This window comes from Astatotilapia calliptera, chromosome 6 (genome assembly GCF_900246225.1).
Source record: "Astatotilapia calliptera chromosome 6, fAstCal1.2, whole genome shotgun sequence".
Classification (NCBI taxonomy): domain Eukaryota; kingdom Metazoa; phylum Chordata; class Actinopteri; order Cichliformes; family Cichlidae; genus Astatotilapia; species Astatotilapia calliptera.
In genome coordinates this window covers 31,134,560-31,149,588 of record NC_039307.1, presented here as the reverse complement: position 1 = coordinate 31,149,588, position 15,029 = coordinate 31,134,560, and the positions used below count along the sequence as shown (strand labels likewise).

At 38.0% G+C, this 15,029-nt stretch overlaps 1 protein-coding gene across 1 annotated transcript; it reads right to left on the bottom strand.

Annotated features, from left to right (window-relative positions):
- Nucleotides 1–8,987: 8,987 nt before the first annotated feature.
- Nucleotides 8,988–14,645, bottom strand: LOC113023442 (intercellular adhesion molecule 2-like). The gene is made up of 4 exons (XM_026169437.1): nucleotides 14,625–14,645; nucleotides 10,298–10,567; nucleotides 9,804–10,133; nucleotides 8,988–9,112 (listed from the first exon to the last, which is right to left on the bottom strand). Exons 2-4 carry the CDS (start codon nucleotides 10,404–10,406, stop codon nucleotides 8,988–8,990), a joined length of 564 nt encoding a protein of 187 aa, XP_026025222.1. The 5' UTR covers nucleotides 10,407–10,567; nucleotides 14,625–14,645.
- Nucleotides 14,646–15,029: the final 384 nt, after the last annotated feature.

The window sequence follows — 15,029 nt, the reverse complement described above, 5'->3', positions numbered from 1 at the left end:
CACAAGAATCAGAATTATAACAACAGAATCAGCCTCAGTCTCACATAAACTACCAGACAAGTTGGATCACATCTACATCAGTAGAAAGAATCCATAAGCAGGATCTGAAAACATGAGATTAAAAACTCAAATTCACGTCATTATTGTGTGAACTGGGGCTAATTAAACTGGGAAAAATAATTAAACTGGCTTTAAAATACATTTCTCTTACTTTAGTTAAGTTTATTCCTTATTTTAGTTAGTTAGTTGTTTATTTAGTTGAGTGAAGGGAACTCGCAAAGTAAGAATTTCATTGCTCTGCACGGCCACTTGTGTTTTGTGGTGTATATGACAATAAACTTCTTGAATCCTGAATCTTACTGAGTACATTCCTAGAATACTATACCCACAGAATTAAGGAGTGTAACATCTGCCCAACATCTCCTTTCTCCAGATCTATTAAACTGTGGTTATCAGATAACCATAGTTTGAAGTAGAGTCACTGAAAGTCTGTAATGTTACAGGGCTTTTTCAGTAAATACCTCAGACAAGGAAGTTATGTTTTTGGTAGCATTGGATGTTATTCTGTTGGTAAAAAGAACATTTTGAAAAAAATTATGAAATCTTGTGGAGTGGAGTCATGGAAATTTGTCTGCAGTCCACTCCGGTCCTGCTCCTACACAGTGTTTGTGAAACATAATGAAACGTGGACATGACAACACAAGCTTGAGAACACAGGGAGAGACACACGGGAACAGATAAGGGAGACGAAAGCATAACCAAGACAGACTTACATCGAAGACAGGAAAGACTCATGAATACGGAGACATGGATAAAAACATACTAGAATAAATCACTCAATAAACCCTAACTAAATAACACAAGAACTTAACATTGATGCAATCTAACAAAAGAAAAACAAAAATACAAAATAAACTCAAAACACTGGGTCACAGATCCAGGCCCTGACAATTCCTTTGGACCTCTGACGGCTTCTTTGAGGTCAAATAAGGTTAAACTTTCATAAAATGTCTTTTATCTTTAAAACTGTGGTTAAAATTTAGTGCCTTTGTTAATATTGGCAACATTTATAAAAATGATAGTGGAGATCTTAAATATGACATTATAGTTTACAATCAAATATCATGTCACAAATGATATCAAACCTGATTTATATTTTACATCAAGTTGAATCCAAAGTTTGTTACATCTTTAAAAATGAGAAAGACAATGACTTGTTAGTTAGTTAGAAATATACTGTAGCATAATATTATATAATAGGCTGAAGTTGTTCACATCCAGTTATTTACAAATCAATACCTTGTCCATTACCTGCTCCTACATAGTGTATGTGTATAAAATACAATACTATTCCCTAAAAGTAAACACTGCTCAGAGACTGAGCTGCATTAGCGGAGGTTTGTGCTTCATCTTGTTAATATTTTTCTGTGTGTTTGTGAGTTTGTATAACTGCTTTTAAAGTTTGATTTGCCACATGGATGTGTGGTTGTTTTTTTTGTTTTTTTTACATATACGTGTTTCTGTTTAAATTCACAACACATTAAACAGTATAATGAATCAAATCAGAGCATTCATTGTTTTAGTTTCCCGTTGGTAAAGAAGAAATGAAAGTAAAGGTGGCAAAAACCGTGGGAATGGTTGGAGTCATACTTTAGTTAGCTTAGCTTCACTAGTTTGTTTGTCAGCCTCCAGTGACCAGAAGAAGAAGAAAAATGCCCATGTTTTGTTTTCTAGCTTTTCCACTGATTTTTATTCAGGCTCAGTGAAAGCTTCTCCTTATAACTCGAGCTAATCTCTGATGTTCATTCATGAGGTTACAAATTGCCAACAGAGAAAAAATGCTTTAAAGTAGCTTAAAAACCTTAAAGATGTCTAGTTTTGGACAGAGCCAAGTCATTTCTGGACTTCGCCCTCTGCCTGTTCCTCTTCTGGTTTGTTTTGATTATCTGACTGCTTCCACATATCTGAGTCAAGCTCTGACATGAAGATTTGCATTTTACAGTTTTACCCGTCTGCCTCCTCTTAACCTGTCCTCCTGAAACTTTTAAATAAGAAATATGCACACAAACACACAGAGGGGAGAAAACACACACGCTGGAGGCAAAACTGAGCAGCCTTTAAATTTCACCAGGACTTTGTTGATTGTTTGGAAATGAAAATGCTAAAACATAAATGCATATTTCTACATTCAGATTCCACTTAACAGTACATCTATATACTTCAGCTTTGACCTGTAACAGGCCTGCGTCAGATTAGCTAAAACTGAGTTTTCAGTTCTGCAAAGTTGACAGAAGTGGAAAAAATGAAGCAACAGTGGATTGATGAGTTTCACTGAGGAGTGGATTACGTTTGCATCCTGACGGGACTTTTTTTCTCAGTACGGCTAATTTTAACACTATGACTTTGATTCAAAGAACTGGCAGCTAGTCATACTGCCAGTACTCCTATGAGAATATAAAGAAGTCACAGCTCTCTGAGTGATGACTGATACCTCTTACAGACACTGAAAGCTTCTACAAACAAAAAAAACAGAAATAACAGCTTGACAGGATCGATTCTAGTTTGCTTTATTCTAAAGTTTAACTAACTGGTAGGCCCTGTCATCAAATTACACTCTGCTGTCAGGGTTTTCATGCTTTTACGCCTTTCTTCGGCCTCATTAGCTTATTTGTTTTTATGTGTACACTCATACTATTTATTTTATATGTTTTTATTCTTATAGTTAATCTGCTGAATTCAATTATATGAAGTGTTTCCCATTTTTCTGTTTTGTTTCTTTTTCCCTCTCCTCGCCTGCAGCACACTGTCCTCTTACGACAGCTGGTCAGGTGAGAAGTGTGTGAGGCTTGTGCTGGTTACAGCCTGTCCAAACACATTAGGCTCATCTAGTATTAAAATATACTGATGCTGTATGGTTTCAGTTCAAGTTTGTTTCAGCAATAACTCATGTCCATCTTTTCTCACTGAATCAGAGTCAGAGAGACTTTATTTATCTCCAAGGGGCAATTAACAATAGAGTCCCCACTAATAACCCTCTATTCACAGTTATTTATATTCAGGGTCAAAGTGAGATACGTATAAACTACATAACTTTGTGAAAATGTCTTAATCAGGTAATATTCACATAAATAATCCAAGTTTGATGTGTGTGTGTGTGGTGTTATGTGAGAAAAGAAAGGTCATTGTTATTACATTACATGTTATGATTGTCTGACATGGGAATAGCTCAACCTTTAAATAACAGGAAATAGGCCTGGAGAATTATGTCACTACCATAGTAGCTCTGACTGTGATCTTGACTGAAAAGTTCAGATTCATGCAGATCATCAGCTTTTTCATATTAACTGTTGCTCACACTGCCTCCAGTATCTCAGATTATTATCTAGCGTCTTCTAGTGGTAAAACACAAGTATTACATTATTAAAGGTCCTCAGGAGGAGCTCACTAGTCAAACCTTTGGGCCCAGCGACCCCCTCACAGGTGAGAATATTTATCTATTATAATCTTGACACCATTTGTGCTCTTAGATGCAATTATTTGTTTAAAAACATTGAATAAAGACTAATTTGTCAGTGACATTGGTAACATTTTTAGTAAATTAATGTTAGTAAATTATTTTGCAGACTGGGTTTTAGGATCTTGAACCCCACTTTGAAATCCACTGCTCATCAACAGCTGGCAGAGCACAAATGTAACATTAAATCAGAGATGAAACTAATGATGAGTATAAACAATGAACCTTCCCTTGCAGATGTGCTTTGCTTTACAGCAAATTCACTTGCAGAAGTCAGACAGACAGAGGCTATGACAGGGAGGGATTTGAGTGATTTGTTCAGATAAGTGCGCTTGGATAGGCTGAGGATGAAATGGGACAAACAAAGACTTTAACAAATACAAACACGGATCCTTAAACGTACTCGTTCAAGACTCAAACATTATTCACTTCTCTCGCTGAACTAAAAAAAAGTAAAAAATGAAATAAAAACTGTGGGTGAATAAACTGCAAGCATAACAGTGACAGCACTTTGTGTGAAGTTAAAAGTCTGTATGTTTGTATCTGTTTTCAGTGATATCAACTCTATTTTTCAAGTCACCTATATTTGACAACAGCATAATAAAAATGGAAATATGGCCACACCAATGAAAAAATCCTGGAGGCGCCGCTGATCTGAAGACCCTGTTGCAGCAAATTTGAAGGACAATAATGTTTGTTTCTTAAAAGATGTGACCACCAGGGGGCATCAGTTACAAAGTATTGATATGATAGCTCAGTAGTCTGTGTGTGTGTGTGTGTGCTTCTGTAACGAATAAATAAATGTCATTATGAATGCAGGTTGTTAGATAATTACACAGTGGCAGCTGTTGCTTAAACATAAGAAAACAAGGATCTAACATGAAATAATAATTAAACCACAGCTCTGAAATCTGTACTTAAGCTGAACAACAACAACAAACTACTGTAAATGCAACAAAGAGACATCGCTAACATCATGTAAGAGTTTTGATCAAGGAAAATAAGTCAGTTAAGATGTTGCCCGAAGTATGCAAAGAATAATAACATTGCAATAAATATCCAGTAAATATCCACACATACTGGTCACCTGCACACACTCAGTGATCTTTGACAGTGATCTTTGTCCCACTGATATCACGAGGGAGTGAAGAGGACACCATGTGGTTGTTTTGTAGACAAAATGACACCCAGATGTTTTTGTGATATAACAAAGAAATTTGTTTAACTGATAGTAAATTATTTTGCAGACCCTATGGCCCTACTTTGAGACTAATAATAATAATAATAATACATTTTATTTTAAAAGCGCCTTTCAAAACACTCAGGGACACTGTACACAGCAGAATAGAGACAAGCAATAACAACAACAAGCATAACAGTTTACAAAGTTATAAAGATAAAATGTGGAGTAAATTTAAAAAGCAGAATGGAAAAGCTTATGTGGAATAGGCTATTGTGAACAGGTGAGTTTTGAGTCTAGACTTAAAAAGAGAGAAGGAAGTGATATTTATCATATCAGGAGGAAGGGAATTCCAAAGTCGAGGAGCAGAGAAAGCCCTGTGCCCCATGGTGGCTAACCGAGGGGAAGGGACAGAGAGAGGAGCCGAGAAGGAATGGTGATCTGAACCAGATCAGAGAGGTATGAAGGGGAGAGATGATGAATAGCCTTAACAAAAGTATCTTGAAATTGATGCGGTATTTGAGCGGAAGCCAATGAAGCTGCTGCAGAGCAGGGGTGATGTGGTGCATAGAAGGGGTCCTGGTGATAATACGAGCAGCAGAGTTCGGGACACGTTGAAGCTTATGGAGAAATTTTTGACTAAGACCAAAAAGAAGAGAGTTGCAGTAATCGATCCGGGAAGTGACCAGGCTATGAACAAGAACAGCAGTGGCATGTGGGAAAAGGACGGAGACGATTAATGTTACACAAATGGAAATATGCAGACCGAGTAATGTTATTGATGTGTGAGTTACAAGAGTACTATCGAGGACGACACCCAAACTTTTCACACATGGAGAAACAGAGACTGGCCAGTTATTGATTGTAATTGAAAAGCTATTAGTTCTGGATAGTGTTGTTTAGTGCCTACCAGCAGAAGCTCTGATGTGTTACTATTGAGTTTAAGAAAATTGGAAGAGAACCATGAATTTAGTTCGGCTAAACAGAGAGTGAGGGACTACAGCTCATCAACAGCTGTATAAATATCTGTAATATTTAAAGAAAGAAATCAACTGTTGATCAGAAATGATCAGAAATGTGAAAGCTTGCCTTGCATATGTGCTAAACAGGAAGTTTGCTCACAGAGGATAGACAGACAAGCTGCTAATCAGAATCAGGTGTTAACCATTCAGTCATTTCTTCAGCTGTCAATAACAATAATTTTACTGAGTTTGTAGTTTCCCCTTTGCTTGCGTTTACAGTAGCATCCCAGTGACAGACCGACAAGGACCAGAACTCCCAGTAAGGTTCCACGTATTATGTATGGGATGGAGCTGACTGTAAAAAAGAAAAGAAGAATAATATACACGAGGCAAATTAAAAACACCAAAACAATCACAATGAATTTAATTCTTGGATTAAAGATTGGATTATTCTCAACTGCTGTATCATTTCTAGAGGAAAATATTGTGATTGATCTTCAGTGACTCATTTTCCAGGAAGTATCTGACAACACTCACTTTGTACGTCAATGTTAAACTCCTTGGTGACAGTCCCTACAGTGTTGCTCACAGTGCAGATATGCTGTCCTTCATGCTCAAACCCAACAGATTTAATAGTGAGAACGCTGCCACTGTAAGAAGGAGAGCTATTTAATGGGAGTGTCCAGGTGTATGAGGGGCTGGGGTTTCCCACAGAGGAGCAGTTCAGGTGTAGAGTGTCTCCTTCCGTGATTGTGATCACATCTGGATTTGGTGGCTCATTGAGCTCAGGCCCATCTGTGTGATTATTGAAGAAGAAACAGAACACAATATATTAGCAAAATCAACCATTTTTAATTTAAAAGAGGAATGTTCACTGATGAACACATGAATTGTTTTGACAGTCAGACAATTCCTTTAATCTCTGCTGAACTGTGTACAATTAGCCTCTGAGGCTTTCTGGAGTTATTACTAAATGTTCTCAATTAATGTTATCCCCTCTAGGTCATATGATGCACATATACGTATGGTGGTTTCTGGATCCAGATGTGAGTCAGAGTAGCGAGTTAACAGTTGTGTCTGACATCAGACTCCTTTGTTTGGATAAGTTACCTGCTTAAATGTGTTCATGTCACCGGCTCACATCAGTGATCAAACTGTGCTGTTGATTGTGATGATTTGAGAATCATGTTCATCTTAAATATGTTACTGAGGGGGTCTTAAATTAATAACAAAAACATAATAAAGGTCAAAGGCAATATGACTATCACATAAAGACTGAGCATGCCCCTTGTGTCCACACTGAAGTGGAAGCACATATTCATGGAGAGTGGAAAGTATCAAATTACTGTCTCTAGTACACTATACTATACTTCACTTTCACCGTATGCTAGTATACTTAATACTTATTTTTCAGTGGGTAATATTTTACTATTTATTCCACTTCATTATATTTAACTGCTGCAGTTACCTTGCAGGGTGTTGCTCTTTATACAAAACATAATATACAGTATACACCAAAAAACTACCAAAAGTTTGTACACATAATCTCGTTTAATGTTTTTTCTTTATTTTTACTACTTTCATTATTGTAGATACTTACTGAAGACATCAAATATATGAAGCAAGATATATGGAATTATGTAGCAAAGAAATAAATGATAAATAACTCTAAAAATAATGTCTTATATTTTAGATTCCTCAAAGTAGCCACCCTTTGCTTTGTTAACAGCGTTACAAACCCTTGGTCTTCTCTCAATGAGCTTCATGATGCTCACCTGTTTGTACTTCACAGGTGTGACTTGTCATTTTTCATTTGTGGAATTTCTTGTCTTCTTAATTATTGTTGGGACCATCAGTTGTGTTGTGCAGAAGGTTGGTACCCAGCTGACAGCCCTATTTGACAACTGTTAGAATTCATATTAGGGGAAGAACCAATGAGCTAAGTAAAGAGAAATGACAGTTCATCATTACTTTAAGAACTGAAGGTCAGTCAGTCAGAATATTGCTAAAACATCAAGCACTACGAGGAAACTGGCTCACATGAGGACCACCCCAGGAAAGCAAGACCGAGAGTCACCTCTACTTCTGAGGATAAATTCATCCGAGTCACCAGCCTCAGAAATCGCAAGTGAACAGCACCTCTGATCAGAGCCCAGATAAATGCCACACAGAGTTCCAGTAGCAGACACATCTCCACATCAGCTGTTCAGAGGAGACTGCGTGAATCAGGCCTTTATGGTCAAACAGCTGCTAAAAACCACGACTAAGGAAAGGCAACAATCAGAAGAGATTTGTTTGGGCCAAGAAACATAAGGATTGGACATTAAACCAGTGGAAATCTGTGCTTTGGTCTGATGAGTCCAAATCTGAGATCTTTGTTTCCACCTGCCGCGTCTTTGTGCAGAGCAGAAAAGGTGAACGGATGGTCTCTACATGTATAGTTCCCACTGTGAATCATGGAGGAGGTGGTGTGATGGTGTGGGGGTGCTCTCCTGGTGACACTGTTGGGGATTTATTCAAAATTGAAGGCACACTAAACCAACATGCCATCCTATCCAGTTTGCATTTAGTTGGACCATCATTTATTTTTCAACAGGACAACGACCCCAAACACACCTCCAGGCTGTGAGAGGCCTATTTGACCAAGAAGGAGAGTGATGGAGTGCACAGTCGTCTGACCGAAACCCAGTCGAGATTGTTTGGGATGAGATGGACCACAGAGCGAAGACAAAAAGACCAACAAGTGCTCAGCACCTCTGGGAACTCCTTCAAGACTGTTGCAAAAACATTTCATGAAGCTCATTGAGAGAATGCCAAGAGTGCGCAAAGTAGTAATCAAAGGAACAGGTGGCTATTTTGAAGAATCTATAATATAAAACATGTTTTGAGTTATTTCACACTTTTTTGTTTATTACATAATTCCATACGTGTTCATAGTTTTGATGCCTTCAGAAGAATCTACAATGTAAATGTTCATGAAAATAAAGAAACGCCATTAACTCAGAAGGTGTGTCCAAACTTTTGACTGGTAGTGTACAGTGGGTATGGAAAGTATTCAGACCCACTTAAATTGTTCATTCTTTGCCTCTCCTCAGTGCAAGACACATGAATGCCCTCATGGAGTTTGCTAAAAAAAACAAAACAAACAAACACCTGAAGGACTCCAAGATGGTGAGAAATAAGATTCTCTGGTCTGAAGAGACCAAGAGAACTTTTTGGCCTTAATTCTAAGTGGTATGTGTGGAGAAAACCAGGCACTGCTCACCACCTGCCCAGTATAGTCCCAACAGTGAAGCATGCTGGTGGCAGCATCATGCTGTGGGTGTGTTTTTCAGCTGCAGGGACAGGACGACTGGTTGCAAGTGAGGGAAAGATGAATGCGGCCAAGTACAGGGATATCCTGGACGAAAACCTTCTCCCAAGTGCTCTGGACCTCAGACTGGGCCGAAGGTTCACCTTCCAACAAGACAATGACCCTAAGCACACAGCTAAGATAACAAAGGAGTGACTTCACACCAGCGCTGTGACTGTTCTTGAATGGCCGAGCCAGAGCCCTAACTTAAACCCAACATAAAAATGGCTGTCCACCAACGTTTATATCCAACCTGACAGAATCAGAGAGCATCTGCAAGGAGGAATAGCAGAGGATCCCCAAATCCAGGTGTGAAAAACTTGTTGCATCTTTCCCAAAATACTTCCACTAAATACTGAGTAAAAGGTCTGAATACTTAGGACCATGTGATATTTCAGTTTTTCTTTTTTTAATAAATCTGCAAAAATGTCAACAATTCTGTGTTTTTCTGTCAGCATGGGGTGCTGTGTGTACATTAATGAGGAAAAAATGAACTTAAATGATTTTAGCAAATGGCTTCAATATAACAATGAGTGAAAAATTTAAGGGTGCCTGAATACTTTCCGTACCCACTGTATATTAGATATATATTGATATTAAAAGATCAGAGTCTCACTGGTCAGAGATGTGTCTTCAGTCTGAGACTTAGGATAGAAATTGTATTCTCGTCATAATCCGATGGAAAATTGAACAAATGGGGAAAATGATTTGAGGCACTGAAACCTCTTACATTACATAAAGAGCCATGAAAATTACACATGTAAATGTAAATCTGTTTCCCCCCCTCAGACTCACAGTGAACTATAGCAGGGAGCTTTTCTGATGTCACCACTGGAGGGCGCTGTGGTCCAGCTGGTCTCAGCTCCAGCTTGCTTTCGCACCAGTACTGGGCTCCATCATCTTCTCTTCTGGGAGTGATGTTCAGGGTGAAGGTCTTATTCACTGGTTTCTTCTGTTCACTGTTGGACTGTAGGTGACCCAGTGCTGTGTTTCCTCTGTAGAAGGTCACATTGAGCTTTTCAACAGGAGCTACGTTCTGTACGCTACACTGCAGGGTGTACTGCTGATTCTCAAACATCATCTCAGTGTGGTTTACAAAGCTGATGGAGACACTTTCTGGAAGCTCTGTGAAGACCGGGAAAGAACGAGTAACACAGGTAGATGTCAGTCAGTAACCGCTGAGAGTATGAATCCATCCAACTGTGTATTTACACAAAGAGATTAAATTTAGATCACAGATGATGTAAAATCCACTAAAAAGTCTCATTTTCTAAAGTAAGCATACTTACGATAAAGAGTTGGATTCAGAATGCTTGTACACTGATTGCCAGCATCATTGTTATAATAGCACTGTAGAGATATGCCCCATTCAGTCAGTCTGTCAACCGTCCAGAACATCGTGGTTCCATTTTGTGAAACTTTTCCCACAGTGTGCTCTAAACCTGAAACATCTCCACTGCAGTCCTTCTGACATGCAACACATGTAACATTGGCTGGGTCACCGTACTTCACTACCAGCGCAGATGGAGTGAACACAGGATACTCTGTGCAGCTGGGATCTGTAAGAAAAAAACATTACATGCAATTATTTGCAAGGAAAATATTTACCATCCATCCTGCTCACCTCAGTTGCTTTCAATGTATAAGTGTAGCAGGTCCAATCTGAGCCCGTCACAAATGACTGAAGCCTGCACCCTGTCTGAGGATGAGCTTTTTCATGTACAGGAGATCATGATGGTGTCCATGAAGCAGGTGGGAGAAATTCCCATGAAAGTGAAAAGTTAAGAATATGATTACAATTATCGATCAGCTGCACTGAAAAAAATATGTTGTTGGATTTACTTAATTCAATGGTGGACATTTGTTGCACACAGATGTTTTGCTTTGGCAGCAACTTAAACAATTGAGTTAAATTAACACAATTTATTCATGTTCAATAAACCTGTGCAATTTGTGTTGATAAAATGTGACTTAAACATGTTTTGATGAAGTAATTTGAGCTCTTGGAATATTTTAATCCTTCACAATTTTCTCACGTTATCCCAACACGATTCAATAACTTTTACCCAATACTACTTGGTCACTTAAATACTACATGTTATCTTCAAATTACATTTTGCTATTATATTCTAGTATCAAATACACAATTTTCAAATGGAGGCCTTATAACAGATTGTATTGTTCTCTTCCAAGATGGTTGCTGGCATCCACCAGTAACCTTTCAAAACAAAATGTCTAATTTCACTGCAGTAGGTAAAGAATTAAACTGACATTACTCCTCTACTGAATCTATATAAATCAACAGTTAAATAATGTCAGTTCTTCCGTGTTCTCTGGAATCAATCGCAGCAAAGAAATTAGACTGTTTCTTTTGAAAAATGTTGGGAAAGAACAATACAAAACATTCTATTTAAGGCCTCTGACATCAAGATTCAGTTAAACAACAATTATAACTAAACAATTTGAGGTAATGTTAGTTTCCATTAACATTAAATTAGGTTACTGAATTGGCAAACACCTTCCTATTAACACTACCCATTTTACCCCAATAACTAAAGAAATTAGCACTTGCAGGTCAAAAACTTTATTCAAGAGACGCAAAAATAACATTGATACAGTGACTGTCAAAAATTACAGCACTGATCATACTGTGACATCTTGGTTCAAAACAGCACACTTAGAAATATTCAACGTTCTTTACTTCAACTGAATGAAACTGAAAATACCATTTCACACGACCCATATGGGATATTTAGACTGTATAACTGTTCACGCTGCATCTCTTCACTAGTAAAAGAAAGAAAAAATACAAAGAGAAATTTAAAAATGCTGCCAAACAGACAAACAGAACTTGTACAGAGCAAAAGGAAAAACAAACAACAACAAAAAACGGCTCGTCCTCATGGCAGTTGCAGAGTATATAAAAATGAACCCTGCGATCCGTTCCTGGAATTGAGCTTCAAAAATGCAGCAGAACAAGTGTGAGATTTAAATGTCCTCTCACCTAGAGCTGGTCACCTCACATGCATAACAGTGAGCTTCGTTGCAGGAGCAGTTTTGTCTTAGTTGTGAGCTTTTCTTGAGAGCTGAGTTGCATCCAACTCCATTACCACCCATTGAATCACCTCAAAAGTGTAGCAGAGTTGTGATGGGTAACTCATGTTGAAGGAATAAAAAAGGTCCAAACAGCATGGCTACTGCAAAGGTCACGTTATCCAGATCTTGAAGAACAACATCAGAAAAGTCATTGCCTGGCGCATCTCTGGAGACAGATGTTCATTGTGGTTTTCTCAATCTGTGCAGTGGCCTCAGTCAAGTCCTGGTTAAACACAAAACATTTCTTTAAGATTCCTTTTTAAACTCATCTCTTTTGAATCTACCAGTTCTAATGTTAGAGTAATTTAAACCAATGCAAGCAACATAGTAAATAGCTATAGCCAAAGAGTGGCCTGCCATGCTGCCATTCATGGTCTAACAGAGTTTCTAAGAGAGGGTGAAAAACATAATAATTTCAATTGCTTTACATTAGTTTTTGTTAGAAAGACACCGGCCCATCAGAAATCCAGGTTTTGTCACTCAGAAGATGTTAGAATTTAGACTTTCAGCCCCACAATTTGGTTAGCTGTTGGTCAGTTGGTCATTTTTTCAAACAAAAGCTAATGTAAATACTGGTGGGATTTTCCTTTGTTCATTAGAATGACAAATTTAAAGTTTTTTCACACTGATGTGACCCCTAATACAGAGGTGGTGGTGGGGCCTCAAGGGCCGGCGGCCGAGTTCACTACCAGGCCTCATGTGAACTTCAAATTATTAAAGAGGACTACTGGTCCTAACCAGTCCAATGAGGATCAAGTGGATAACTAAATGCATTTTTAAAGGTTGCAAATCCACAATCTACTCATAAAACACTCACCATGAACTCCTGCACCAAGATGTTGCAATTGTCTTTCACACAGATGCGGAGCACTTTGATGAGGGACTCCGAGCATTAATGTCATCCTTGACTATTATAACAAAGAAAACAGAGATTTGTGAACTTTTCAGTAGCACAGAAGAAAATGATCCCAGACAAAAACTCTTGACTTTTTAAACCAGTCAACATGCAACACCAGCATCTACAAAGCAATATCAAAAGTTCCTGTTTGACATCAACTTTATGGATATATAGTTTCCAGAACATTTATTTTTAAAAAAAGATAAATTTTTCTCAGTGGGCCAGTAAATGCATGACGAAAATTATGGCATCCTTTTAGTGGAATCATTACTCACAGGTAATAGTTGACTGTTTCAATGGATGTAGCATAAAAATTTTACTGACCTAATGCAATACATATACACTTTGTAGTTAAAGAATTTTAAAGTTCTTACTGTCATAATGGCAGCTACATCCTTTAGCTTTGTGCCCTGTTCCCCCGATCACTTTGCAAACACTTTCAGCAGACTGTCAGAGAGAAACTCAGCTCCGTCAGAAACCTTGACTGTAAAGGCATGGTTGGGATGCACTGGAATGCTGCATTTTATCTGAAATGACATAAAATTATTTTGAAATAACAGCAGGCACTGTGCTTGGTTAATCAGTAATGTTTTGTTGAATAAAAACTGTGTTTCCAGATCTTATGGGATTAAAAAAAAATCCAAAGATGTTTGTTTCTGATTTGCAACCCAACAACCCACAAGTTACAACCTCATTTCAGTTCAAGTGTGCATTAATGCGAGTCCAGTAATCACCTTTCTGGCAATACATACAGGTATAAGTTAAACCTATGGCAGATTTTGGATTTCTCAGTTGTATTAATAGGGTGAGTATGCATGCACCTAATAATTATAAAAACCCATTATAATTAAGTTACAGAAACGAAAATAGAATATACTTTCTTACCATAACACCTTGAACCCACAATCCATCAGCTGACTCCTGGTGAAATGCAGAATAGAGGTCGTCTCTCAATGTGCAGCAAAAAAAACAAAAACAAAAACAAAAGGACAGCAGGTGAGGCCAGGAGGGGTAGGGATGTAAGCTAGCATAATGCCGCTGATGATATTAGCTAAAGCTGTTCAATGTCCAAAATCTCACTAACACCACGGTGCAGTAAATACACAATGTAACTGAAGAGTCAGTTGGCAAATCTATTCACACAGAAAACCAAATTATGTTATGAGTGCCTCGTAATTAGGTTTAATGTGATATTACGGCTCTTGTGCCAAAGACAAATTCAAATGAAAAAGCGCCAATTCTTTGACAACAGATAAAACAGCAAATAAGCTAACGGCTCTTTTTTAGCATGTTACATGGCGACACTCTAGACGTTTAACTACATTTGGCTGAAATATGGTAAATATTAATTCAAAAAATCAAGACATACCAAAAATGTAGAGTTGGCTGCTCGACTTGACTGAGATGGATGCCTTTTTTAAACCACGATCCAAAGCCCGCGAGATGAAATCACGCGTGGTTTCACGAGATTTAACGTTGCTATCTTATTGACTTACTTCACCTGAACATGATATGAACAATTTAATACACCCTTTCTGCATATCATGTAGTTTTTACACTATATAGTTACATTTAACTTTAAAACATGAGGCAATTGTGTTAAATACATGCAAGATGCTTACATAAATCCAAGCGATGGCCAGTCCCTTTTTTTCAGTGTGTCTGTGACAAATATAAGGATGTAGAAAATATGCGATCGCTTCAACTGTGATAACATTTGACTATATTTGAAACTGTCGATCTCCTGGGATTCACATTTCAGTAACTCTGAAAGATGTGATAAACCAAAAGCATCCAGTGAGCAGCACTTCTGCAGAGACAGTGGCTTGTTGAGGCCAGAGGAGAAAGGACAGACTATGGTCATTTAGATTTCACCTGCAACTGTGCTGGACAGAAAAGCATCTGTCCTCGAGGCTACAGCAGCACAAATGCATGTTGGGTTTCAACAAGCCAAAACAGAAATCAGAGGCTGCAGAGAGACAGGCTCCACCAAATCTGGACAGTTAAAGTTTTCCAACATCTTTTCT